The 26,700-nt window shown below is 35.5% G+C and overlaps 1 protein-coding gene across 3 annotated transcripts in view; it reads left to right on the forward strand.

Annotated features, from left to right (window-relative positions):
• SDK1 (sidekick cell adhesion molecule 1) overlaps positions 1–26,700 on the forward strand; it is a 409,478-nt gene that overhangs the window by 128,277 nt on the left and 254,501 nt on the right. For all 3 annotated transcript variants that reach the window (XM_062587900.1, XM_062587901.1, XM_062587902.1), the window contains one exon: positions 1,535–1,682. In XM_062587900.1, coding sequence (XP_062443884.1) covers positions 1,535–1,682 — 148 coding nt within the window. The remainder of the gene's footprint in view (positions 1–1,534; positions 1,683–26,700) is intronic.

Below are 26,700 nucleotides of genomic sequence, written 5' to 3' on the forward strand. Positions count from 1 at the left end.
AAAATACTTCTGAATATACTTTAGCAAACTTAAGATGTGTAGTGAAAATTCAAAAGTCACAAGGATAATGTGCATTGAGAAAGATCTGAGGTATTTTCCATGTCCTAGATCTCTGAAGCTGCAGCAAACTTGTTAAATAATTTAAAAAATGTTCATGTTAAAGTATTACTTAACTGAATGAGAACAGATATAAGAAAAATGCTGAGTAAATCTTAATTACAGAATGGGCTTAAAAATTTTTGGATTGTGAAGACTAGAATAATTGTATGACAGTGAAGTTAATTAGATCCACCTACACGGTTTGAATCTTCTTTTCAAGCAGATGATCTGATTACAGTTGTGAGAAATATGGAGCAGCGAAGGAAGTACAGTGCTGATTATGTCTGAATAAATAACTTGAAAATCACAAAGATGATTAAAGCCTCTTTAAAATACCATGTGTTTTTAATTCCTGCTCTTGTTCTGTCTCTTCTCATCTCTTTCCATTCTCAGACCTGATAATAGTCTTGTACGCTTCTCTCTCCTTTGCATCCCTTTCTGCTCCAGAGAACTTGTGAAGAACCCTGTGGTCCTAAGAAAATGGGAATTCAGTGGAGGAAACCAGAACAGTTCTCTGTTTGTCAGCTTCTCAGTTTAAAGCAAATTAAAATGCATGCAAGTTCTTTAGAGAGTGAATAAGTAGGAGCCTACAGCCCTGTTTATTTTAATGGATAGAAATAAGATACAAAAGGCAGAAGAAAAACAAGAGAAAAGCATTTACTGAATTTTTAACAAAGACTCCATAGATGCATGAACTTGTCTATGAAATGAAAACTTCTTCAGGGATAGAGTAGAGGTTTCAGATTCCGTTGTGGAGGTTTCTTTCTTCTATTGCAATCCTTATTAAAACCTACTCTTTAATACTACAGATGCCTTTGTAAATGTCAAAGATACAGATGTGCTATTTACATCGTAGGGGAACTAATAGCTACCAGCATAACTCTAGCCTTGTTATTTTAATATCCATTTGGCCTTTACGAGCTGCTCATATAGATCAGACTGTACGTTGATTTGACTGTAAGTGATGCAGCTGTTTTGTTTATATGTGTAACTATATATAGAAGAAAAAATACCATGATAAAAATTGATAAAATTATATATACTATTTGCATTCCTTTGCATCACAAAGTAAGCTCTTTTATATAGTACAAGGATATATTTAAAAAAAACTCTATCAAAATGTCATGTTCAGTTAAAAACAGACTCAGCTATTGTAAAAGAACATTTAGACTGTGCAGTGTTGCTGATTGATGCACTTCTTATGTGCACTAACAGCACTTGACTCTGCCTTATGCCTTACTGCTCACCCAAATCTCTGTTAATCAGCACTGTTTCATGATCTGTTGTGTCGTGTTGCCTAATTACAGTGATGCTAATGACTATTGTAAAGCACAGTTATTTCTTTCTCTACAGTTATTTGTTTCTCTGACCCCTGAGAAGAAAACAGGAGAGATGCAAGTACTTCCATGATGCTTATTATAGTTTTTCTTTACAGATATGGGAAATTTTGTGGACACAAACCAGAGAAAAACAGTGACTGAAGGACAAGCTGCAGTTCTAAACTTCTTGCACATATTCAGCTATCCAAGACCACAAGTGACATGGTTTAGAGATGGGCACAAGATTATACCAAGCAGCAGAATGTAAGTTGATATAAAGTTCAAAAAAGAAAAGGGGAAAAAAAAAAGAAAAAGAAAAAACCCACTCTGAAATATAATTAATTACATTTGATAACATTTGATAACACAACTTACATTTTAAGTACACTAATTAAGATTTAAAGAGAATAAAGTAGCATAGCTTATATTAAGTTTGAGATGAATGTCTATTTTAAAACCAACTCTGAATTTCCTAAGCAGTTTGACAAAATAATTCATGTGATTTTAATGTTCCTGGTGCAGCATAAAGGAATGAATATGCAGGATGTCTGCCCTCTCTTCACTCTGTTCATTTTCATGGTACATTTTGGAAAAATGAATACTCATCTCTCAATTATATTTACTTGAATGGACTAACTTAATGAACTGAGTGTTTTTTGTTGGTGGTAGGTTTTTTTTAACATATAGAGCTGAATTCTTACATGGAGTTAAGCTTAATGCTATTTTCCTCACAATAAAATTATAAATATTGCTCACCCCCTCCCTTGTCTTTTTAGTGTACAATGACAGTTTTATCTCTTCTTGTCTAATTAGCAGTTCAGCCACTAATGGTAGAGTTCTTGCACTATGTTTAGTTAAGCATTATCTCAAGGTGTGCTCATTTATCGTTTCCTGAGACAGTTACAAGACCAGCCTGTGTTTTTACTTTCATAATTTTGTTTAGGGATGGTAGGGGATAGCTGTAGCATTTAAAAAATAACTAAACTGATTTTTTACTTCTCTATTTTATCAAAAAAAGATGAAATGCTAAGAATTTAGGTGGCTTTTTATTTTGTGCATTAAATTTTCACCTGTTTAAAAGGATAGAGATGCTAGCAACTGGTGGTAATGAGATGTTGGTAAGTTTGAGAAGGATTGCCGAATTTGTAGAGTTTATGCAGAAAAAGAAAACTTCTTGGATTTTAATCTGTACTGTATATTTTACTGCCTTTCATATGCATTTCTTAAACACAAAAGCCAGTATCTTAGGTAAGCTCTTTGAAACTGCTAAAATTAGTATTGCAAGAATGTGAAGCAACTATGTAATAATTGATGAACAGTTTAATAGCAATTTGATGGGAAACAAGCTGGAAGATGAAACAATGTTTTTTGGGGTGATTTTTTATAGAGAGCTACGAGGCAAATCTTGAATTATTAATGATTAAGAATCTGCTTCCTTCGATCATGACGTGATACAAATTATATTTTGTTAATGCTAGGAATGAACAAATTAAAAAAATTGCCAATAGTGAAAAAGCCTTGTTATCCAGTTATCGGACAGCTGCTGGGGAACTATTGGTGGGCAACAGAGTGACATAGGCGAGGGCCTGCTTGAAACATCTGGAAAAGAGTTCTGTGTAGGTCCCCTTGGAGTCTAGGAAAACTGCAACTAGAGATATATGTAAAGTGTGTTTCATAATCTAAACTCTTACTCCTACCCTATTGGGATTGTTAGGGCAAAATCATCTGTAATTTGTAGCACTATGGCATTGTTTAGAAGTGAGAAAATTGCAAAATTTTCTTCTACAGTAAGGTTGGAATCTAAAATTTTCTACGTGTATTTTTATTTCCTTGCTCTACTCTTTTGTCCAAAAGTAATTTTTGAGGACTTTCATATCTGTTTAGGCTGTATAGGAAGATCGGTATATGTGCTGAAATTTTGAACTTCCTTTTGAGTTTGATATATGTAGTTTAGCAAGCCTGATAAGTTCAGGAAATGACAGATTTATGTTGCATGTGCCAGTCATATGTGTAATATATGTGCAGTAGGTCTACTGCTTCCTCAAAGTATTAGAAAAACCATACAGCACCAACTCACATATTTGCTATCTGTAAAATTCTGGAAGTAAATATGGCAGCCCTAAAAGTACATGATACTTGAGACCCAGGGAGGATGTACATTTAGGTATAAAAATGCTAGAAGTAAAAATATCTTCCTCATGGGTACTCTGTTGCCTCTCTGGTGAGTAAGTTGTGCCTTTCAAGTCATGTTTTCTGTACACACAAGGGTGTATCAATGTAGGTGATCAGTTCAGCAACTGATGTAGTTAGATTTAGGTAACCACCTCATATGGATGTTCTTTAAACTGATTAAAAGTACCTTATACTGCTAAATCAATATAAAGCTTTTTTAATCCTCTTAAACAAGCTTACAATGATTTAGCCAAATCAATCAGCTACTCAGTCTGCTATAGTAATGGTTCCCAAGAGTGACATCACTGCACTGTATACAGACTGAGGAAATAAACAGTGCTAAAAATGAGGACAGCAGAGGTGCTTATGGTACACAATAATTTTTCGTCAGTGCCGGTTGAATACGAACGAAGTTGGCAGTGACACGTTTATCTGTGGCAACTTCTAAGAAAACAGTTTACTCAAATAGTTGATCAAGTGAACTCTTACTCATGCAAAAACCTTAATATACAGATATTCAGCACTGCACCCAACTTTCTATACTGTGTTAACACAAGGGAAAGGTGTTAATGATCCTGATGACTGGAGTCCAGGGCTACTGTCACCCTTTGAATGAGTCTCTGATGGGGAAACTGAGATAGATGTATGTGCTGAGTTATTGTTATTTAAGAAATTTGAAAGATCATAAGTAAGTAGCACTTTAGAGAAAATGAATGCCTTATGCTGTTTTAAGGAGTGGCATTTAAGGATTTATCTAGCAGTCTCAAGGTAGTAAATGCTGATATCTGTCTTTTAATGCATACTGGTGGTGGTGGTGGTGGGGGGAGTTCTGCTAGTGTTTATTTCAAAGCTCTTCAGCATTCCAAGAGTGGATATTTCTAGGGAACCTAATAGCAAAAGATACATTACTGAATTGTCAACAAATTCTGGCATAACTATGTATATATATTTGAAGATACTTCACAAATATATGAAATAAGACTATTATTTGTTCTTTGCCTTTTCTAATCTTTACTATATACCTTCATACAGTAGACAGTTCTAGGAGATATTTTTGAATTCTGATGACCAGACATAATGGACTAATTTCCTCATTCTCTTACTGATTGTTAGGCTGAAGAGTGACAGTTTTTTAGGCTAGAGGAAAAACATTTTGATTCAGCAGATAGCTTAGGTTTCACAGTCTCTTATAATGGAAAAGTCAAAATGGTATTCCTACCATGAAAATGTACACAGCTGTGGTATTTTATAGGAGGAAGTTTCCTTTTAAGATAATGGTAGTTTTTTTATTTTTTTTTAACAGTGCGTATCCAGTTTAACTTAACTAGCAGTATAACTCATGGTAGAAAGGTTTATTCAACTTTGCAGTGAATAACTATATATTAATTCCTGTTTTTAGCTGTATTGATGCCTTAAAATTTGTTCAAAGCCCCCAGATATAAATTAGAATAACGATCGTTATTTTTATAAGCTTTTCACGGTAAGTTTCTCCTAAATGAGTGGACTAATGTGAAGATGTCAACAAATCCCTCTGTAATACATGCATATGAACAAAATGGCCTACATATACTCATGGGGTTATTGATACAATTTCTGACATAGGGCAGCTAATACATCTGCAGCAGAGCTATTACGGCATGATGGTGTGTATTTAAAAATTTCAGACTTAAAACTCTCCCTTCCCCATTAGTACAGTGGGTGTATATATTCATTTTGGCTTTTCTGCATTTTTTTTCAGCAAAGTCTGATTTTGATAATTTAAAGGGATGTTTGTAGATCATCAGAAGGAGTCTATGTACCCGCTGGAAGGGTGTGAAGTAGAGAATCTGGAAGAGAAGAGTAAGAGATCATTAAGAGCAAACAAAATAGAGAGAGGTATTGGGATTTGGGATTTTTTTTATTACTATATTCAATGAAGAGTTTTCAAGGAGTTCTGGAAAAGGCTTCACATAACACCTACCGTAAGAATGTTTTCCAAAGGTACAAGTAGAGTAATGTGAAATAAGAACTGTGCTGTAATTGACTGATGGGATGATTTCACCTGTTTCCCCTCACATCTTGCAGAAAACAATAGCCTTTCTAAGGGTAACTGTATCAAAGGAGATTGCTACGCGGAGATGTCAAGTCTTCAGCTTGCCTTGCCTGGGTGTACTTCATCAGACTTAAAAGCTGCAAGCATTTGACTTTCTCTCTGCATGAGGCATGTACAGTACCTTGGAGACACACAAAGGACAGTAGCACCATCAAGATCTAAAATTGCCTTTTAGTTGTGATAGTAAGGAATTAAATCTTTAGTACTCTTACAGGATTTTTTTTTACCTTTTTCTAAGTGAAGGACTTTTGACTCGCATTTGCAGTCAATTCATTTATTGTTAGTTTCTTTTTTAAGAACAAAAAAGCCATATATTGTAAAGACATTTTTACTGTCTTCAGTAGCTTTCTACATTTAAAAATACTTCTTCTAGCCCCATGTGCTAAAGCTGATGTGCCTAGATTGTGGCAACTTGTTTCTAGCATGATAGCTCAGTAGTGAGATTTATTAACTGCTAATCGCATTGAGGGGTGATGAAGAAGGCCTTTTTGCAGAGGTTAATGTACATTTACACTGAGGTATTTGTAATTCAGCAATTTCAGTGATAACATTATAATATGATAATACTTCCCAGAAGTCAACAGTTGTGCATCATCATTTTCACAAATGAGCACTCATTTTGCATTTTTAAGGTAGACAATTTTAAAGCAATATTGAGGCATTTTTGTGTCCCTCAAATAGAAAGTGAAATATGCAGTTTTAGGGCCTATTTTATTTTGCAGGAGGTTATATGTACTCAGAATTGTGGGAATCACTTGATGATGTTTCCCAGCCAATTTCCAAGCCAATTCATACATGAAACCTGTCTTTATTTTTCTAATAAGCTGCACTTGGATGAGCATTTCTGCTGATTGCAGTATCACTGTTACTCTGCTCTTCCAGTTTGCTGAATGACCCCAAATAACTTAAAGGGCAGCATGGAGGAGGGAGTAAGCAGCGGTGGCTGTTTAAGCCAACACTGTTTCCAAAAATAATATCAGTCAAACTTATGTCCTCATTGTGGCTTCTGTTTGATGTAAATTTATCTTCAGGATTTTCTGCAGCTTTTGTGTTGATAATTGGTTCACTAGAGGCATTAGCTGATTTCTTAGCTCATGTGTCTTTTTGCTAGTGGAGTTCTATCTGACACAGCACAGAAAAGTTCTTTTTTGTCATGTAAGACACTGTTGGAGTAGTGACCCTTAGATCTAGGTGGAATTTGTCACTCAGTTAACTATAAATGAAACAAAGGTGCTTCATCCTGGCAGACAGATGACAATGAATTGCATTGCCTTTAGGTATACATGAGTTTAATATCTATTTTTCTTAATAAGAGCTATTCATTATACATAACGAAGGTGGTCATTAATGTCTCTTATGGAGACTGAATGTGCTGGCAAATTGTGAAATGCAAATATGTTAGACCCAAGCAACTCTTACGCAGAACTTGCTGTATTTTTGGACATCTATGACATAATAAGCAAAGCTGGTACAGATTTACTCACCGCTTAAGGTAAGTGGTAACCAACTGTGTTAAGGTAAAATTGTAAGTACATTACTGACAATACTACTTAGGAAAGCTGCAACTGAGTATGCTTTAACAGATTAAAAAAAAATTTTGAAAGATACAGAAATAATATATTAGATTTGGCGTTGGTATTAGTATTAAATTAGGTTTTGCCTTGATGGTAATAGCTCACTCCATGTATACATGTATACATTTTTCACTTCAAAACAAACACTGCATCATCCTTTGTATAAGCAGTTCCAGTTCCAACAATGTATTTCTTTACAGCTACCATCCTGTCGTGCAACTTACGTTAGTTGCGCATGATTGCTTTTCACGCATCCTGGATAATACTTTAATTAAAATTGTGATGATTAGCATTAGTGAACAATAAACTCAGAGAAAGTCAAGTCTTCAGTGTGTTAGCAATACCTTAAAGAAAAAGGGTTTGCAGAGCTCTTACATCTGCTAGCAGTATGAACTGGAGTGGCACCTCTCATCAGTGAGAGAGATGACAAGAAATTTATATTCTGTTTCTATCTGTCAGTACTTGTGGATATATGACCTTGTACAAGGCATCACATGAATTTTAATATCAACTTTTCAATACCTTAGAACAAAGAAAATTTTGTAGAATTAAATTATTTCCTTAAACTGAGATGCATTAGTACCCGAGTATGTATTTAACCAAACTTTGGCACTGACTAACTTCAATTTCAAGGAACAGGCAGCACAAGAAAACATCTTACATGGCATTTTACTACTATCCTCAAGGCCCATATGTGTATGGAAAACTGCAGGGAAATCCCCCATCATCTCCTCAAGTGCTCACTTTGAGGAGTCCTGGATACTGTCAGTGGGCTCTTCTGAGTACTGCTACATCTACTGTGTTCAGCAGAGGAAAACATTAACACCTCAGAGCAAACAAATCCCAGGATTATTTTCTGATGCTGTTTGCTTGTCAAGATTCAAACTCACTGTTTTTCTCTCTGCTCAGAAATTGCTCACCAAAGGTTTTAAATACATATCTCAAATTTATTCAGACCTTACCTTCCAGTGTGCCACCTCCTATGTCAGGTATGAAGGAGGAGATGGGACTGGGTCGTGTTTGGGGACCATGCGTGTGCTAAGATGAGTGTGCAGGAGTGACACAGCCCATCACAGGGTAGAAGAAGGATATGGTAGAGCAAGATCACTGCCAAAGAACCTGCCTTTTAGCAAGGTTTATCTGACAGTGGATCCTTTCCAAGAGATGCACTTCGGCATATGAGTCACATTTGGGGATTTAACTAATCTGTTTCTTTACAAATGTGGGTCCCAAAACACAGGTTTTCTAAATATATATACATATTTTTATAAACCTAGTGAAGTTGCTGCTGTTGTACTGGCACTATAAAATCTGTATTTCTTGAGAGAAAAAGGAGAACTTGGAATACTGTGTTATAATGGGCCTCAACTGTTCATGGTATCTCTCAGTACAATCTTCAACTGCTGTAAATATCAATAAAACTTTAAAGATCACTGTCTAAGAGAAAATCTGGCTACTAGATATTGGTTTTTAAGATGATCACATTTGAAAAACAAAATCAGTTTTATGTCACCGTGCTCATTAATCATAGGTTCAGAATTTGTGAAACAAAGGGGAATGGATGGGAGTGTCACTGGAAAGAAACCTTTTGGCTTAGCTATGATTTAGTTATCACTGCTTTCACTGGGAAATTGATTTATGAGTTTGTTGCTTTCTGGGGACTGATATACTTTGAGAGAGAAAATTAGAACTATGAAAAAAGCATTAATAGCTTTACTCTCTGAAATGGGATTTACAATATTTTTCTAAAAATTATGTGGATAGATATGAAGACTTGTTGTTGTAATTTGGAACTTAATCCTTGAATCTACTGCATTTCCAGAACTATGATATTAGAGACAAATCATCAATATCCTTATCATCAATTGTTTAACAGGTACTGTGTGTGGGTGACTGGTTATTTTCTTTTGAAAAGAATTATTCTGTCTTTGAACCGCTATTATTTTTACATGTAACCAAGATATGAATGTGTTTTAAGTGTTGCAGTCACTAAAGAGCAAATAAGGCAAATAAAACTCTTGCTTTGTGCTTAAAAGTAGCAAGTTCCCAGATCCATGTGAACAAATTATCTCCCATGACCTTCACATATCTATATTTTTATAGGAATAGATGCAAAACATGTGACTTATCAAATATCACAGCAGATAATGTCTTATGTTTACCAGTTGGCTTTTATTCATCAAAATTGACTGAAGTAAATGCATTTGTGAGTACTTTAGGCTGCATGGTATAAAAGGTTATTAATTTTCTTTCGATGTAGAAACAGCCAGATCCTGTCCTTCCTCATGTTTCTAGTGGATTTTTTTATGGTATATGAACATGTTAAGATACTTAAGGTTTCTGATTTTATAATAACAATTTACATTGAATAATTTTAAGAGCCAGTTGTTTTGGCAGATTTATTTTTATATTGAAAACTTTTGTTTTATTCAGAAAAACAACCGTAACTTAGCACACTGGGGATGCGTTGTGGCTTTTGTGGTTGGTTTGCATCATGTCTACTTTGTTAACAGTATTCAGCTGGTATTTAAAGAATTTGATACATGGAAGCAAATGTGAAACAGACCTTACATTAATTAATGCTGCAGAGAAAGGAAGAAACTGGCAGCCTGCCTATGGCTTATCTCTGATCCTTAGTTGTGAGTGGAATCTTTAGCTGTTTTGTGTCTGGCCTTCATCTAGCAGATTCCAAATGAATTTAAATGGATTGTAATGCCCTGTCTGAGGTTTCTTGGGTCTATTTGATCTGTATGAGAAGCATGATTTTTAACTCTGGTAAAGGCATCTTTCAACTAAAATTAAGGAAAAACAGTCAATATCTCCAAAGATTCTTGTAAAATCTATTTCACTGTTGCATATTAGCCCTACCATTTGTTTTGAGATATATATATGTGTGTGTGTGTGCGCGCGCACACGCACACACATTTTTATGTGTATTTTATTATATAAATCAGATGGTTTACATTTTAATGTCAGGACCAATTCTAGATACAGACAAAAAAGGATCTGTTTATTGGGGTGACCACAGTTATTAGTTGCTTACTTAGCTTCGTTCTCTTTGCCTTCGGTTCTAAACTCTTGCTACTAGGGCAGGAAAAGAGAGGCATAGATCATCAGCTAAGTTTTTATCATAGCAGTGGCAAGAGGAAGGGATAAGAAAGGAAAATGCTGGAGGAAGTTGGTGCCTCTCCTCCCCTTCCATCCAACTGATGCACGCTGTCAGTACAGACACATGCAGAAAGCTATAGCTGGGCCAATGCAGGTGCCTGTGTAAAGTCTGTGGGTACTGGGAGAGAGATGAGTTGTGTGTTGTCCAATCCTGATTGAAGAAAGCAGAGGAGAGAGAAACCCGGGAGATGGCACGGCCTAGAGAAATGGGTTCCAGAGCCCAGGAGAGGAAAGGGAAGGGATGAGGAAGATTTGGGAACACCATGACCTGGGAGCAGTGCTCTTCGGCTTTCAATCACATGGCAGAGAAAATGCTATAGTCCCATAGGAGGAAAAGCCCGATTTCCTGGAAAGATCAGGGAAGCCCCCACTCATAGCTCCTTGGGCCACCTCACTTCTCTAATTTCTTCACCCAAAATCTTACTGACCCTCTCAATCTAAGCCCCACCTCAGTCATCCATAATGCCACTGTCCCCTCTCAAGTACATCTCCTTCTCTGGACCTTTTCTGTCATTGGAAAACAAGACGTTGCCTCCTTTTGGCTTTGGTGTTTGTAGGGGCCTATTTGCAGAATGGGAACCTAACGTGATTGACAAAAAAAGCATAGCATCCCCTAAAAAGCAAGAACAGGTAAGTCTTAGGTTATAGGCTCAGTGTAGGCAAGTTCTGGCAATTTCTAGCATATGTATTTCTGGCTACTTGAATTCCAAAGAAGAGGTATGAGGGAGACCTTATTTATGACATGCACTTGAAGGCGTTGAGTATAAGATCTGTACAACATTTTGTATATTTTCTCCAAAACCTCAAAGGCTATTCACTTTTTAAACAATTGTTTTGCTAGGTTTTGCTCAGTGATTTTTCAAGAAACTACATTTACTGTTGTCATTAAGCAACCAATACCATTTGCAAGAATTTTAACAACTTTGTTGCTGTTTGCCAGCTGCCATGTGTTCTTGTTCCCGCTCCCAGGGTAATAATACTTGTTCACTGGGAGAAGAGTGCAATACTTTTATAATAATCACTAGTTCAAATCACTGATTATTTTAAAACGTCAAATCTCATTTTTGGCAATCCATCATCTGTTTCCATGGGAACTGAAACAGGCCTTAGCAGCTACAAGAAGCAGAGTTTATTGGGGTACTTATAAATTTCAATGGCTGCTGTTAGACAGCTGCATTTTCTGTTTTCCCAACAGATATTGCAGCAACAAGCTTTAATATACTTTCCAAATCTTATGTGTGTGTTACATTTTAATTTATTTTTTATGAATTTTCCTGAACTTTAGCTGAAATTTTATGATCAAGAAGAGGTAGAATGTCAATGATTTCCAATAGCTGAAGTCAGTACTGGACATGTCCATAGCAAGAATTGATACTATTACTTAACTGGGACTGTGATGGAAGAGAATGAAAAAATGTCCTATCTTGACAAGTCAAAAGTCAGTAAGTCAGTGTCCCTTGGTAACCCTAACCCAGAGATCTTGCTCTCCAAAGCTGCTCCCTTCTCTTGCGGAAGTCCCCCAGATCTTGCTCTCTTCCTTCCCCAAATCTTGTACCCAAGTCTCCCTACCCTCCCTCCCTGTCACCTTCTGCGCAGGATCTCCTAACTTGGGGATCTACTGCTTGCTGCTCGGCTCCTGTTCCAACACTGCTGCCCACATCTGCTCCATATCTCTGCAGCTGCCCCTACTGCTGTTTTCTCTGGTTGGTAAGAGTGGCTAGGTTTGCACACCTGGCTCCATGGGGCACCATGCGTGATGAAAGCTTCTGCTTCTACTCTGGAAGACAGGTAAAAGTCTGGACAGAGCCTGCACTGACCGTACTTGAACATAGCTAGTCTGTGAAGAGAGAAAAGGAGAACTTAAGAGAAAAGATACTCATATAAAAACTATCATTTATAACACCCATTTACCAAATTCATAAGTAGTAGCGGCAGTAACAGTGTGTATTAAAATCCGCTGTTTTTCTGTAAATTTATATTGAGTATTTGAGTATCAAAGAGGAAAAATTGGACAATTAATTGTATGGAGTATTAACATGCGTATCTACTCAGTATTTTATTTTTCTTCTCTTCTGGCTTATTTTAGAATGAAAACTATAGCTCTTTTATTGCTTGTCATTATATTAGTTGAGAAATGAGGCAGAGTCATTTAAGACAAATTGTAGATCTCTTGAAAAGCTGTTCTATTACAAGACCTTATACCAAACAAACAACCCTGTCATCTTCTCCCGTCTTCCTAATACTAGTCTTGTCATCGCAGCCGGAAGTAGGCTCACAAGGAGGTGTTCTGAGGAAAAATAGATCATATGTACTAATAAATGTACTGGGGAAAAAAATGACTGTATTGTCTTGTTGAATAGAAGGAGAGAGGAGATTGTTAGATGCTCCATCTAGTGCTGAGGCATAAGAGGGGAAATCCTAATTTCCCCAGGCTCTCAAATTATCTCTTTAGAGTTCCCACTAACATGAGGCATTAGCCTTTCATAAGGCTAATGCAGAAGTTAGCAAAAACATTCCCTAGCCCTATTTCTCAGCTGCCAATACACTGGAATTTTCTTGGTCAAGGCCTAGATAAATTAACTGTCTTCATTAAGAGATGCAGCTCCTTGCTTTGTTGGATGATCAACACAATAAAAATATCTGTGTTAGTTTTGTTGCAAGTGTTTCTAATATTTATGTGTGTGATGATATCCCTCGGCATAAACTTGTTTCAATGCCAAATCCAAAGTGTGCAGAAGTTAGTGGAAGTGCCTAGAAAAATCAGTTTTCTGATTCTGAAATCTCAGTTCTTGCTTTGGGATGCAGTCAGCACTTTCTTAGGAGCTGATCTGAGATAACGTAATTCAGTGCTGCAGTGCTTAACCTCAATAGCCACTTTCAAAACTAAATATATAACCATTGGCTTTGTTTATTAATAAAGTTATTCCTATCTATAATAACAATGAACAAATCAAGTTATATTTTCAAAGAGGTGGATCTATCTGCTTCTATGTACGTGCATGGAATTAGAGAAGGGCTGCAGTGAGAAAAATGACAGATGCTCAATGGCTAAGACTACACTGCAAGAGAGTGTGAACCGAGACTAATGTGCAACCCTTTTACTGGATGCTAGATCCACTATAAACTGGATCCAACTGTAGTTTCAACAGTGTTATCTAAAGAGTAAGTTACTCTAATTTGTTTTTAAGAATCCTTTTAATAGCACAAGTGAAAATACCTTGGGGAGACCTTGTATATAGGCCGTTATTGTATGTTGATGATTTAGAATTCCATTGGAAGAAATAAGCTAATACTTCACAGATAATTTAATAAAAAAACAGGTAGTTTGCAAAATCTTCTCATTTCAGTGAAAAAAAAAAGAGAAATGATGGTTTAATATTTTAATGCCTGATAGCTTTTAATCTGTAGCTGTCAGTATTAATTTTACTGAATAAAAAAATGGTGATGAAGCTGCACTAATCAAGATTCATAAAGGTAGAATTTCAGTTGTCATCCTCTTGTCTCTTTGATAAGCCACTTTATTTGGGAAACAATTCCACAAATGAAAAAAATACCAAGCGTGAAGTAGAAAACCTAATGTGTAAAATACCCATTGCTTTCTATCATGAAATGCATATAGGTAGTACTGGATGAATAAAGAACCTGAACATCATTCCTAGTGTTTTAAATTATTTAAGAAAAATTATTTCATCAGTAGAAAAATTATTGATTGTGGAACACCTTTTAGAATTCTTTTACTCATTGGGAGATAGTAATTGTGGGGTCTCTTAGACTTCTGTTACAAACTGTGAAGCCTGCTCTACCCAATGGGGTATTTACTTGATCTGTTCTAATAAATTATTTTACTGGTAGGTGGGAATTATAATCATTTTTATAGTGAAATATGTGTGTTCATCAAATGCAGTACTTCAGGGAGTTTTTTGATAGGTATGTACTGGATAGCACAGACAAGTTGTTTTATACCAATAGCACAAATGATGCATTTTATTTTCTGTATTTTGTTTTATGTATGGCTTAAGTAGTACAAAGAGCATATGCATGATGTAAAATGGTCAAACAGTACGACAGCTGGTCTAAGCTACTCAGCTAGATACCAGAATCTTTTATTCTCTAACATTTCCCTTATCCCTCTGAAATAATGTAAGAATAAAATCTTTCTTTGTGTAACATCAAAGTACTTCCAAAGGGCTGCATTTCTTACTCACATACCTTAAAAAAAAAAAAAAAAAAAAAAGTCCATTGGGTTTTTACTCTCATGCAAATGCTGAATATCTTCTTTTATTAAACTGCAAAAGGAATTTACCAGAATTATAGAAAGGACTCTGAACTTGTACTTTATAAATGCTTATATAAAATCTAGCATTTTAATAAGCTTTTTAAATTTACATTTTTAAATGTAGTACATAGGGTAAGCTTTTGAAGGTTCGTCCTCCCATTTTGACAGTTACTGTCTGTTCCAACAGAGTTCCCTGTTATATTAACATAGTCAAGAAGTTCTTTGTACTTCTTTAGTCTTTTAACTAGCGTGGATTACTTTGCCCTGTGCTCTGCTAGCCATGAAGGGGAAGGGAGATATGCAGTGGCTGGAGTATGTTCAGGTGGGGAAATAGCAATCTTTAGGTGAGGATAGTATTTCCTCCTCACTCTGTGTTGCAACCCATGAGGGACAGCAAGAAGGTGCTTTCAGCAGAATATGGAGAAATAAAGAGTTTCTGCGTCAGTCTCTCTCAGTTCTGTGGTATCAGTGATACTTTAATTTGCAGGAGTGCAGTGAGAAGAATCAGCTGCAACGTAAGGAAGAGAATAAAAATGGGAACTTTTGTAGAATACCTCAAAATTGAACAAACTAGAAGAGAAATTTTAGTTCCCCATTCATTTGTATCCGGATTGTTTTAAGCCATTTTAGTTTATGTATGCTTGACCTTTTTCTTTCCAAAACCACAGTGTCTTACGTTAGTTGACGCTTTTTTCCTTTTGACCCTTACTGTTCAGTTGGTTCCCTATAGCTTTCTCCAGTCCTGAGTAAATAAATATTACTCTGTCCCTTGCATTTTTGCCATATCACATGATTCATCGTTCAACATCATCCTAATAACAGAAACATTAGGACTTTCCAGATTTAACTCTGCCAAACTTGGAATTGATTGTTTATATGCAGTGCTTATAAACACTGCATGTGTGTTTATATGCACATATATGCATATGTGCACATACTTCAGCCAGGTCCTAATTAGAATTTTGTATCTTATTCTGTGAGAATGCAGTTTTTTTAATACCAGCTTATTAGAGTTTTTGAAAATTCTAATGTAAATTACCATGTAGTACTCTTTCTTCCACTCTTCCAGTGATGTAACTTAGAAATATTAATAAGAAACTAATGTAAGTTTATTTAATTTTTTAATTATTCTGAAAACTGAAAATTCTCAGGGCAATTTCTATGGTATTCTTAGGAGAATATGCGCTTACGCACTTAAAAATGAGCCCTTGAATCATTTTATGTGCTATGCAAAAAGCTTTATCTTTGCATATTGTTAAATGGATCAGTGCTAAAATATATACTTTAAGTATATGAATGAAATTACTGCATTTTTTTCATAACTATTTATAAGATCTGAATCTCTGAAGATTTGTAAAAGCATATTTAACTAACCATTGTTTAGGTCAAATGAGCAGATTTTACAAGAGAAGATCATTCCTGTATGCTACGGTTTTACGTTTCTAAGCAGTAAGTAAAAGCAACACAGTTGGATGTTAGTGATTTATGACATAGTCACTTGGCTGTACTCTCAATGGTAAATTATAAAAATTAGAAGGGTTTTTAAATATATAGAAATCTATCAACTTCCTTTTAAGTCTCTGGAATGAAAATCATGGTGTTACTAATATCCATTGTTTAAAATTAGATTTGTACTTTTAGAAAATTCATGCAACTGCTTCTATGTTAATAACTTTTATCTGCAGCGCCTTCTGTGCAGGATTCTGAAAGATTTCAGCAACTGGAACCGCATATCTTTGTTTTCTGTCTGTACTTTCTAACTAATCGTCATCATGAATCATAATACTGAGAGACTGAACCATATCATTTGAAATCTCTATTTTCATTTCATTCATCTATGAAGTTGATTCTTGCCTGTTAAGTAGTGCTGTTTAAAAAAAAAAAAAAAGACAATATTAAGTTCCTTAAAAAAATGGACAAAAAATATTGTGATGCCATTGCACTGAGCTGTTTGCATATACTCATATAGAGCGGTCATATATAATTGATCGTAGTCCTTTAACCTTGAGAAGACATAAACAGAATTAATCCAAAGAATGACAGGAAAGCATCCTAATATTGTTAGAAATTGGAAAGACAGTTTTACCGTATCTTATAGTTTGTACATCTTAGTTACCTTCCTGGCAATCGGAACAGAATTTGCAGCCATTTGCAGTGGTATTAGAAAAGCTCTATTGAGCACAGTGTTCAAATCATGAGACATGATGAAAATGTATGTTTTTTTCTTTTGAATGACTTGTATTGTATCAGTGATGTGTTCAGTAGAATTACAAAAATGTTCATTTGGATGTTTGCTCTCAACCTTTGAAATATCAGTACGGCTGGAAGACTTTTTAAGTCAAATGTTCTAGCTGCAAGTAACCACCCACTTTTCCTGGATCGTTCTCTATTCACTGTTAAACCGTATCTTTGTGAAAACTAAAATAGTGCTAAAGAAAATCAAATCTTGTGCTTCAGGGCATATGGTAATGCTTACAAATCTACATCGCAGGTATTTTGTGAGGATTAACTAGTTAATATGTTCAGTATTTCGAGCATAAGTAATTTTGAAGTTTTGTTACGTACAGCTGCAGACCGATCATCTGTGGAACTCGGGCCTTAATGTCTTCTGCATATACTGTACAAAGAAAAAAGACCAGGCATTTTTTATCATCTGTGTTTGTTACTGACAGATCACTTGTACCAGAGCAGTAATGTGTGCTCCCTTTAAGAGGTCTGAAACGAGAAAGGGAATAGTCCTGCTATTGCTCATCATGGCACAACTTGAAGTACCAGTTAGGCTGTGGCCACATAAAATCATAGCCACCTTCTGCACTGTAGAAAGCACTCTAAGCACGCTGCAGTCACACTTCGGATAACTAGGAATCTTCCAATAGTAGTCTAGAGCTAGGGCTATGGTCCTTCGCTGCTTTTTTTTCTTGCAAGGGTGTGCACATATACATAAAAATATCAAAAGTGGTTTAAAACCTATAACGCAAAATTTCTGGAGCCTAGAAAAGAGGATTTATATTAGGAAGGTGAGGAGTGAAGCTGGAATATACACATGAAGCAAAAGAATGGGTGTTTACAGGCACAACTCTGAACAGTGATGGTAAATCTGTGGTGCAAGGTCAAAACCAGCAAATTTTCCCTGTGTGAAGAAGTTATTTGTAATTTACATACTAAATAAACTTAGAACAAAGAAAAACCTCATTCAGAGATGAAAACCCTTCTGTAATCAGAGGAAGGGAGGGCTTTTTTAACTGATTGTTTTAGTATTTCTTCGAAGAAGGTGCATATAGCTTTGCAAATTAATCTGTCTTGGATTTGCACTTAAACAGAGGTATCCAGAGGAAATTTCCACCTGTAAATTATTTTTAGTTAGTGAATAGTTGTGAATCAGATTTGTGAGTGCAAATTAACATCAAGTTTAAGTATGTTGAAACAAGCTTTCCCTATAATACTTACTTTCACTGAGACTGAAGTGGTTGATTTTTGCCTTGGGTGTTGCATTTGTTTGTTGTATTATTTTTCCTGGAACTCTGCTGTCACTTACAGGCAAAGTAGATCAGTCTGTTATTTACAGAGGCTGAGTGAAAACACAGTGTATTATTCAGTTAGAAGACACAGTACACAGAGTAAGCAGATGGGAAAAATACATTTCAATGCCAGCTTCATTAAGTTGATAATCATCTCAATATATTCCTCTACAACTTCAACAATTAGTAGCCATAGTTTTCTCTTAGTGATTATCTTTAATCAATGGCTCACACCATCCCCAAGCAAAATTCTATGGTAATTGGCAGCTTCCAGAAAAATGTTCTCACTTCTGTGTGTAGCTATATGAATCACAGGACCAAAATTTGCTAAGTGGTTCTGGATTCTGTGTAATGGAGTCCAATACAAGTAATAGCAGCTCACACCTGAGGAAATGCACCTCAGTATCTGTCAGTAATCATCTGTTTATTCAAAATATATTCTTGTTTCCAGATACTGTAGCAGTGGAACATGGACACGTGCAGAGAGCAGCAATGACTTTGGTGGCCCAATTAGACTGGTGGCAAAGTTCACTACTCTGCGACTGTCCTTATCTTCACTGGCGAGAACATGAAGAATAATGTTGGTTGTTGAAAAGAGGTTAGGGTGATGTGGACTTTGTTCACACTGTACATTATATCCTGGGGTTGCATTTTTAGTTTCTGTCATTTTAGTCTAGGCTTCTGCAAGCATTTCTCATAAATCTTCATAAATTTCAGTAGATAAAAATATGAAATTCAACAAGTTTATCTACAAAATATGTGACTGTGTAATATGGCCATATCAAAATCACAGTGGAGAGAATAGCCAGTGATATTCAATGGTGATGCTGCTTAAGCGTTGCCACCATGGTGTCACCAGGTTGGTGGTGGTGAAGGTGAGGCAGGCTAATAAATCTTCTTGGAAGTGCTGCTGACTGCTGTGATGTCCAAAATCTGGCATGCTAATACCAGTTCTGTATCTCAAGGGGCAGACTCCTTTCTTTGTAGTTCTAATGTCAAACAACTCTGGACAGTTAGAATGATACCTTAAGAGGCATTTATTAAACGCAAAATCTGCTGGTCCAAAACTTAGGCTTTACTCTTTTCCTGTCTAGAGATGAGGAAGAATCTTCCATTTCTTTTTCTTTACTGTAGAGTGTCTCGTAACTGAAAATATGTCAAAAGTGTCTACAGTTATAACATATACATTAGGCTGATTTGAAACAGAGAATTTTTGATACGATAATTTTCAGTGTGGATTGAACCTACATGAGTATTTTCATTCATTCAACATAGCTCTTCAAGCTTCCGTACTACTTTTCAGCTGACTTTATCAATTTTAAAGAAATATTTATGTAAGATGAAGTGCAACAGCATGTTTTGTAATTTGTCATAAACTTCTCAGAGCATCATCTGGATTGACTTGCACCCAGTATGTAATAAATAAACTGCTATAGCTTTTTCTTTTTTTTTTTTTTTTTCAATTTTTTTTTTTTTTTTTTTTTTTTTTTTGCAATTTTTTGTATTTCTGATCATGTCTTTTAATTCTCTTTCTAATATATAAGACAGGTTTTTCTCACTGTGGTAAGCCAAAAGGCTTACAGACTACAAGAAGCTTCTGTACTTTTCCGTGCTCCCTGCTGCTTTGTGTATTCTGTCACTGGCATATTCAGTTAATTATATGACAGGCAATAACTGCTCTCTAAGGGAGCAAAAACAACTGTTGAATTCATTTTTAAATTATATCATATTTCTCTGTTCTAAGCCTTTTTAAAATAAATGTTGAGGATAGAACTACTGACGTAGCTTTTAAACTTTAAATTTCAGTTAGTTCAGATCATTTTAAATAGTCCTTCAGCAAGAATAAATCAGTTTTTATAACTTACAACTTTCAATTACAGTCTTTGGAGAGAATAACAGCATGTTTCAAGGAGCTGTAAAGTACAACGACAAGGAAATGTTCCTGTTTCGTTTGTGCAGGCTTTAAGCTCCCATGGAACCTAACAAGAGTTTTCCGTAGGGAAGCACATCCTAGCAGGACCCGTGAGTGCGTCAGTCTAGGTGTGACTTTGATCTAGTGTTTGAGCTTTCACTCGGGGAACTTACGGATAAGCCTTATAGGGGGATGATGCTGACCTAGTTTGCTCTATTTCTACTGTTCAGTAAAAATGGACTGAGAATCACAAGCTGTTAAAATCTTTGCTGATACGCCACTGAATTACCCAGTAAGAGATTTCCTCTGCACTAATTGCAAACTGGTGGCTCTGATGAAGGAGAAAGTTCACAGACTTGACTAAAAGCTGACTGTATTGCAAAGTACTGGACACACAAAAGCTTTAAAATGTAGTAGGAGCAATATTAAATCAAGTATGGTTCTACTGTCAGATGCAGGCTAGAAATAGTCATTCAGAATAGGCAGAAGTGTTCTATTTAAAACAAATATACTAATATTTACATGTATATCTCCATCCTATATGATATTATGGATGAAATAGAAGGCTTGCCTGGTAGTTTGTACCAGGTGTGTTAAAGGACCTAGCCTACTGGTTCTTACCTGCTAATGTTAGCTTTTAACACATCTTTCAAAGCATGGTAAATCCGAAAGTTTACTTGACTACCAGTTTAAAACATAGAAAGAATGACTCAGATGGCAATAATCTGGTTAGTGGACATCAATCCTGGGTAGAGGAACTGCATGGCTCATTTGGAGCAGTATCAACAAAGAATTCACATTTATGGTACATTTTAAAAATAGTCACTTACTGATTTTGTTCTTCCTGGGCTTTGTTTCTATGTATTCAGATGCAGCTAATGAAATAGAGTTTGGAAATATGTGGAAATGTTAGGGTGGGTTTTTCTTTGCTCTTTTCCTGAAACTTTTGCCTAAGGTTGACACCTACTTAAACAGCTGATATTAGGAATAGAGCATGTGGTGTTGTCACTGCGTTTTTTTCTGTTGCACTTGGGAAGTGCAAGATAAATTTCCTCCTTTGAAGTTTCCCTTGGCCCAGCTGTAAGACATGGGATGCTAGGAGAGAAAACAGTAACCACACTTGTTTTAGGCTGCTCATTATGAAGGTTTTGCTCTGACCAATTAGACAACATTGTTCTTGAAATTTTAGTACCTAGATGGATTGCTCTTATCACTGCTACTACTGGTGAGGCAACTGTTTGAAAATGTTTCAGAGGGGCACATATCAGACAACATTTCTTATTTGCATTCTCTGGCCTTTTCTGTAGAATTAGATGCTTTAGCAACTATTTTCTTCTGTCATGATAATGCCTGATTGTATGATCTGAACAATTTTTAAGTGAACCCTTTATGTTTTTTCTTTTCTTCCACAGACACAAATGCAGATCAGTGAAACTTAGAAAGAAGTTGCAAAAATGGCTTATGCAACCTTAATTACAGGGTATCTGTGTTATAGATTGACCTGATACTTTCCACTGTAAATGAAGACAAAATTAGCATGAATATCAGTAAGATGTGCAAAGGATAATATTTTTTCAGGGGAAACCCTATATAAACTCTCAGACTTATAAATGTAGGTAATACGAAAGTGAGAAAATACTGTCCTTTAAACCAGCTTTCAAGGAATGATATAGATTAGAAAAGGTAAAACCCTGAACGGTAGAAAAACAAGGAAAATTCTAATACCAAATGTAACTTTAGAAGGACTCTCTGAAGGACTATGACTCTTTTTGGCTTTCTCTCCCTCTCTCCCTTTTTTATCTTACTTGCAGTGCATGAATTTAGGGTCTCATTATTTGCTACATAAATCAAAAATTTACATTGTTTTGGTAAATTTTAGAAATTTTCTGACTTAGATACATATCATGAAATCTGAATTGTGTTATCCCTTTACTTTAGAATTTGATTTACAGTCTTTGTATTTTGTGCTTTAATCTAGCCTTAGATGAAGCTGTGTTTGCACAGCCATGAAAATACAAAAATTTAACCTGTTTCTTTCAAACATCCTGAGAATCTTACTCTATTTTTCTGAGCAATGTGCTAAGAACTTTAGGGTATGTTTCAGATAGCTCTGTAAAATAGTACCTGAAGTAGAATGGCTGATATATATTCCCTATGCCTTACATATTTTCCACATCATTAGTGTTTTCTTCATTGCATTGTCACCAGATGAAAAGAGGCCGGTTCTCCAGCTCTGCATGTCCATTGTCAGAACACAGTTTTAAATATTCTTTTATTAACGATTATATTTTATTCTCCTTGAAATATAGATCATGGGAAGGAGGCTTTGTATGTGACCTCGTATCACAGAAAATGAAAAACATTAAAGAAAAAGATATGATATAGGGAAATCTAATCCTTTTACTTTTTTCAAATTTTCAAATGATGGACTTCCACTGAACACTAACTTCTAGCACTCTATCTCTTATTGCTCTATCTCTTATATTGCTTATAATCCAAAATAATTTCATATATGTATAGATTCACATATATAGCATTCATTAACATGAGTTACAGTTCTCTAAGTGCTGCTAACTTGGAATACTCCATTTACAGATTGTCCTAACTTGATAATAACATCACTCTCTTCACTCTTTTATGGTTGTAATTGGCTTTTAGAAAAGACAGATTAGGTTCTCCATTAGAACATAAGAAATGCCCTCTTGGCTCAGCCTAACGGTCCATCGAGCCCAGCGTTCTCTCTTTGCCACTAGCAAAAAACAAGATGATCTTCAGAGAAAGCATTCAGTGGTTTCACCTTTTGTCCCCTAATATTGAGAATTTCTCAATTAGTGATGCTGGAGGGTGGTTCATTCCTGCCCAGTTCTTTCAGTATCTGGTTATAGATCTGTTGTCCATCATGTTTTGAACTTGCTCTATGTCATCATAAATGTGTTTTCTTTATATAAGATTAAATATGAAAAGTTATAGATCTGTGAGCATAAAAGGGTTATGTGCATCTTGTGTGCTTATGCAGTGAGAAGGAGCATATTCACAACGTTATGGTTTTTAATTTAAAAAATTCTGACTTGGTGAAAAACTTTAAAGCAAATATGGCATAAACCACAAACTTTGAGAAACAGATCTATGAAGATATCATTCCAGTTTGATAGTTGTACAAATTATTTACAAAAGGAATAAACATAGAACCATTGTAATTACATTCACAGATTACACTAGATAAGATGGAATGTTAAAGGAATAATGCAGACATATCTGGAGAGCATACAGAAGGTAAATGCATGATGACACTTGGTTGAAAAACAGAGACTCGAAGAAAGAAAAAAAATTGGCCAGAGGTTTAGTGACCGAGAGCTTGCACTTCTGGCGTTAGGAGGAGTGTTTAAGGCTTAGTTATGATAAACTGGAGAAGCTGTTGAGGTAGTAGTTTAACAACAGATCTCAAATGCTTCCAGGAGTTCTGGAAGGGGAAAAAATGTAAAATCTTTTTCATATACCTTTCAGGGTATTCATTTGACTCTCTAATCCTGATTCAGCAAGAGGGCAATACACATTTCTCTTATTTCTTTCATCATTTCTTCTAGGTTATTTCACAGCGGGCTAAGGTTAGAAAAGGTTTCCTGGGTGACAGACTCTCCTAGTAGATATAGCTGTGCATTGGTAAAATGGAAATGCCATACTTGTATCCTGAAATAAATGAAAAAAACTTTCCCTCAGAGTTAGGATTCACCAGGCCTTGTACAAATTTTACTGATACAGAAATACCTTTAAATCTTTTATCTGAATTTACTGCACCAGCAAGAATTCTAAGCCTGTGATTATGGCTGTTACTAACACAAATGGAAGAAATTTCTTGAACTCTCTTACTCTTCAGTAAACCAGCTGAGGCATTTTCACAATGTGCCCTATCATCACTGAGTTGAGCTGATTAAGGATTAATATGCTAGAAAGACAGTCCGCTCCAGAGGAAGATTAGCTAGGCATCAGCCCATTGCAATACCATCAAAAAGACACTGTCTAGCTATATTTGGCAAGGAAAAGTTGTGAAAATGTATTTAAACATAAAAGGAAAATATTTCATTGGGATAAAACACAGTTCACCAGCTTCTTCAGGTGAAGAGGTTCCAAACTCTCTGCTTCCTGTGTATTTGGATAATGCCAGCTATGGGGACTGTTGACACTTCCTTCCTCACTCATGGAAGAGTAGCTGACAACAGAAGACAAAAAACATCACTTTTCCTATGAGGAAGTTACTGAATTCTTCCAATACTTCTATGCCTTTGACTGTCTTCTATGGTAAGCAGCAGAGACTTCTAAGAATAATATTAAACATTTCTGGGCAATATTATTTACTGATTTCTTCAGGAGGAAGCCTTTGGACCATGTGACTACTGAATGACAGTTTCCTTAAAAACAGAGCTTGTAATTACAATTAAGTATCTGAAATTGCTGAAATTGCAGCAGTCAAACTCAGCTTTCATAAAACATTAAATTGAGCCTGCTTTTGAATGTACTTGCACAACATTTAAAAAAAAAAAGTGGAATGGACTATAAATTTTACATTTTACATGCCAGTCAGAATGCTACAATAAAGTATATTTGCAAAATCATGTAAACAAACAAATCTGCTTCCATGACACCTAGCTCTTCCTCTGAGGACTATGCTTATGCTAACAGCAAAGATATAAAAGGCTATGATTACCAAGTTATAGTATGAAAAAGGGGTTAGATCCGGAAGACATTTAGCAAAAAAAAAAAAAAAAAAAAGGAAAAAGAAAAAATAGTGATTGACAGCTGGAGACAAACAGAGTTTTGCAGGGGTGTGTTAGCTGCAAAATGGAAGCAAAGAGGATAATAAATGCAGATTAGAAATAAGCAATAAGATCAGAGAAGACATTTCAGCTTTAAGCTCCTCTAAGGGCTATGAAAAAATATATTCTATTTTTCCACAGCCTGAAGATGGTCTCCTATCCTAGCCTAAATGTCACCTCTTATTTGGCTTCTATACTAGTGCAAATTAACTCTTCATTCTTCATTTTGTAGTTTGCAATCTACACTATTGCTAAAAATTAAGCTAGTTGGTTCTGTTGTTAATCTTAACAACACTCAGTAGTCTTCTGAACAGTCTTATCTGTTGGTTTATACCACTCAGTACAAATGGGGTCAAGGTCAGCAATGTTCACAACAAGAATACCTAAAATCAGTGATAAACGTGCATGTTTTGTAGCTGCTGTTAAGCACCAAATGCAACATTTTTGGTCAGATTTGGTAGAATGAAATATCCTAAGCAACTTTATTTTTACTCCAAGGTTCTAATGAGTCTCAAATGCATTAAGACCGTCTTTTTATTAGAAATAAGGATTAATTATATGATCAAGCTCAAAAAATACAAATAGGAAAAGGCACAGAGATAACATTTTCAGTGAATTTTAGTGATATTTGTGGTTTCTTATTTATATACTTATATATATATATTCTGCTTTCTGATAAAATGAACCGATCAATATCCAGGGAGATTTTCTCAATCCATGAATTGAATCTGAGAACTGTTTGTTAAAAGCTTTACGACATCGTTCCCAGAGAAGGATCGTTAAAGAGGTTTCTTCTTCTGACTGACATTCCTGGAGACGTGTTTTTTAAGCTTTACAAGAGTGGCACGGCTGTGATAAGGAAGGAGAATGGGTCATTTACTGTGGTTGCAGAGAGACTCTGATGTTTCCTTCCGTTCAAAGGGCATTGATTTTTTCATTTTGGCTTGCATCATAAGTAGACGTTGAGGAAAAAGTACCACTCAATGATTGTTTGCATGGCAAAAGAGAATTGAGATACTTTTCACTGAAAAGAAAACCTTGTTGCTACATTGATTTTTATCTGACTTCTATCTGTTTCTGTGTACAGATCTAATGTATAATCAGAATCACTATAAAGGGGAACACAGTAAATCCCATTATATGTTATCTTACAGTAGCAGTGCGATATATGTTCTTAAAATTGTGACATAAAACTAGACTTTAGTTTTTACAAATAGCCATTGAAAACGTTAACAGTTGAAACAGCTGGTGACCAGATATGAAAGTCCTGAGCTATATTCTTTTTTTTTCTTTTTCTTTTCCTTTTTTTTTTTTTTTTTTTTTGCATCGAATAGTGGGTGAACAAGGCTTTTACACCTTCTCTTCACATGAAAAATTACAAGGAATTTTCATCTAAATGCTTTAATCATTGTAAATGTTTGCATTATAGTCTGATTCACACTTAAATTGTGACACAGAATTACAGAGATGAGAAAAATAGAACTTCCAGTAAATTTTTTAGTGATTCACCATCTCAACCAATTTCTTTGGCTTTTTATCTCCTGGGAAGAATTTTCCCATATTATATTACATTGTTCTTCCTGTTTAACCAAAAGTGGTGGTTCTGCTTTGGTTGAGAGCAAAAATATTACTACTCTGGAATCTGGTGAGTGTCTAACCTGTACAAATGTGATAAGTGCCTTAAATTAATTGTCATTCAGTTTCTTCTAATGCAGAAAAGTCCTTGAAAGAGAGTGTTACAGTCAGGAATAAGGAAGTG

Source organism: Rhea pennata, chromosome 15, assembly GCF_028389875.1.
Source record: "Rhea pennata isolate bPtePen1 chromosome 15, bPtePen1.pri, whole genome shotgun sequence".
Lineage (NCBI taxonomy): Eukaryota > Metazoa > Chordata > Aves > Rheiformes > Rheidae > Rhea > Rhea pennata.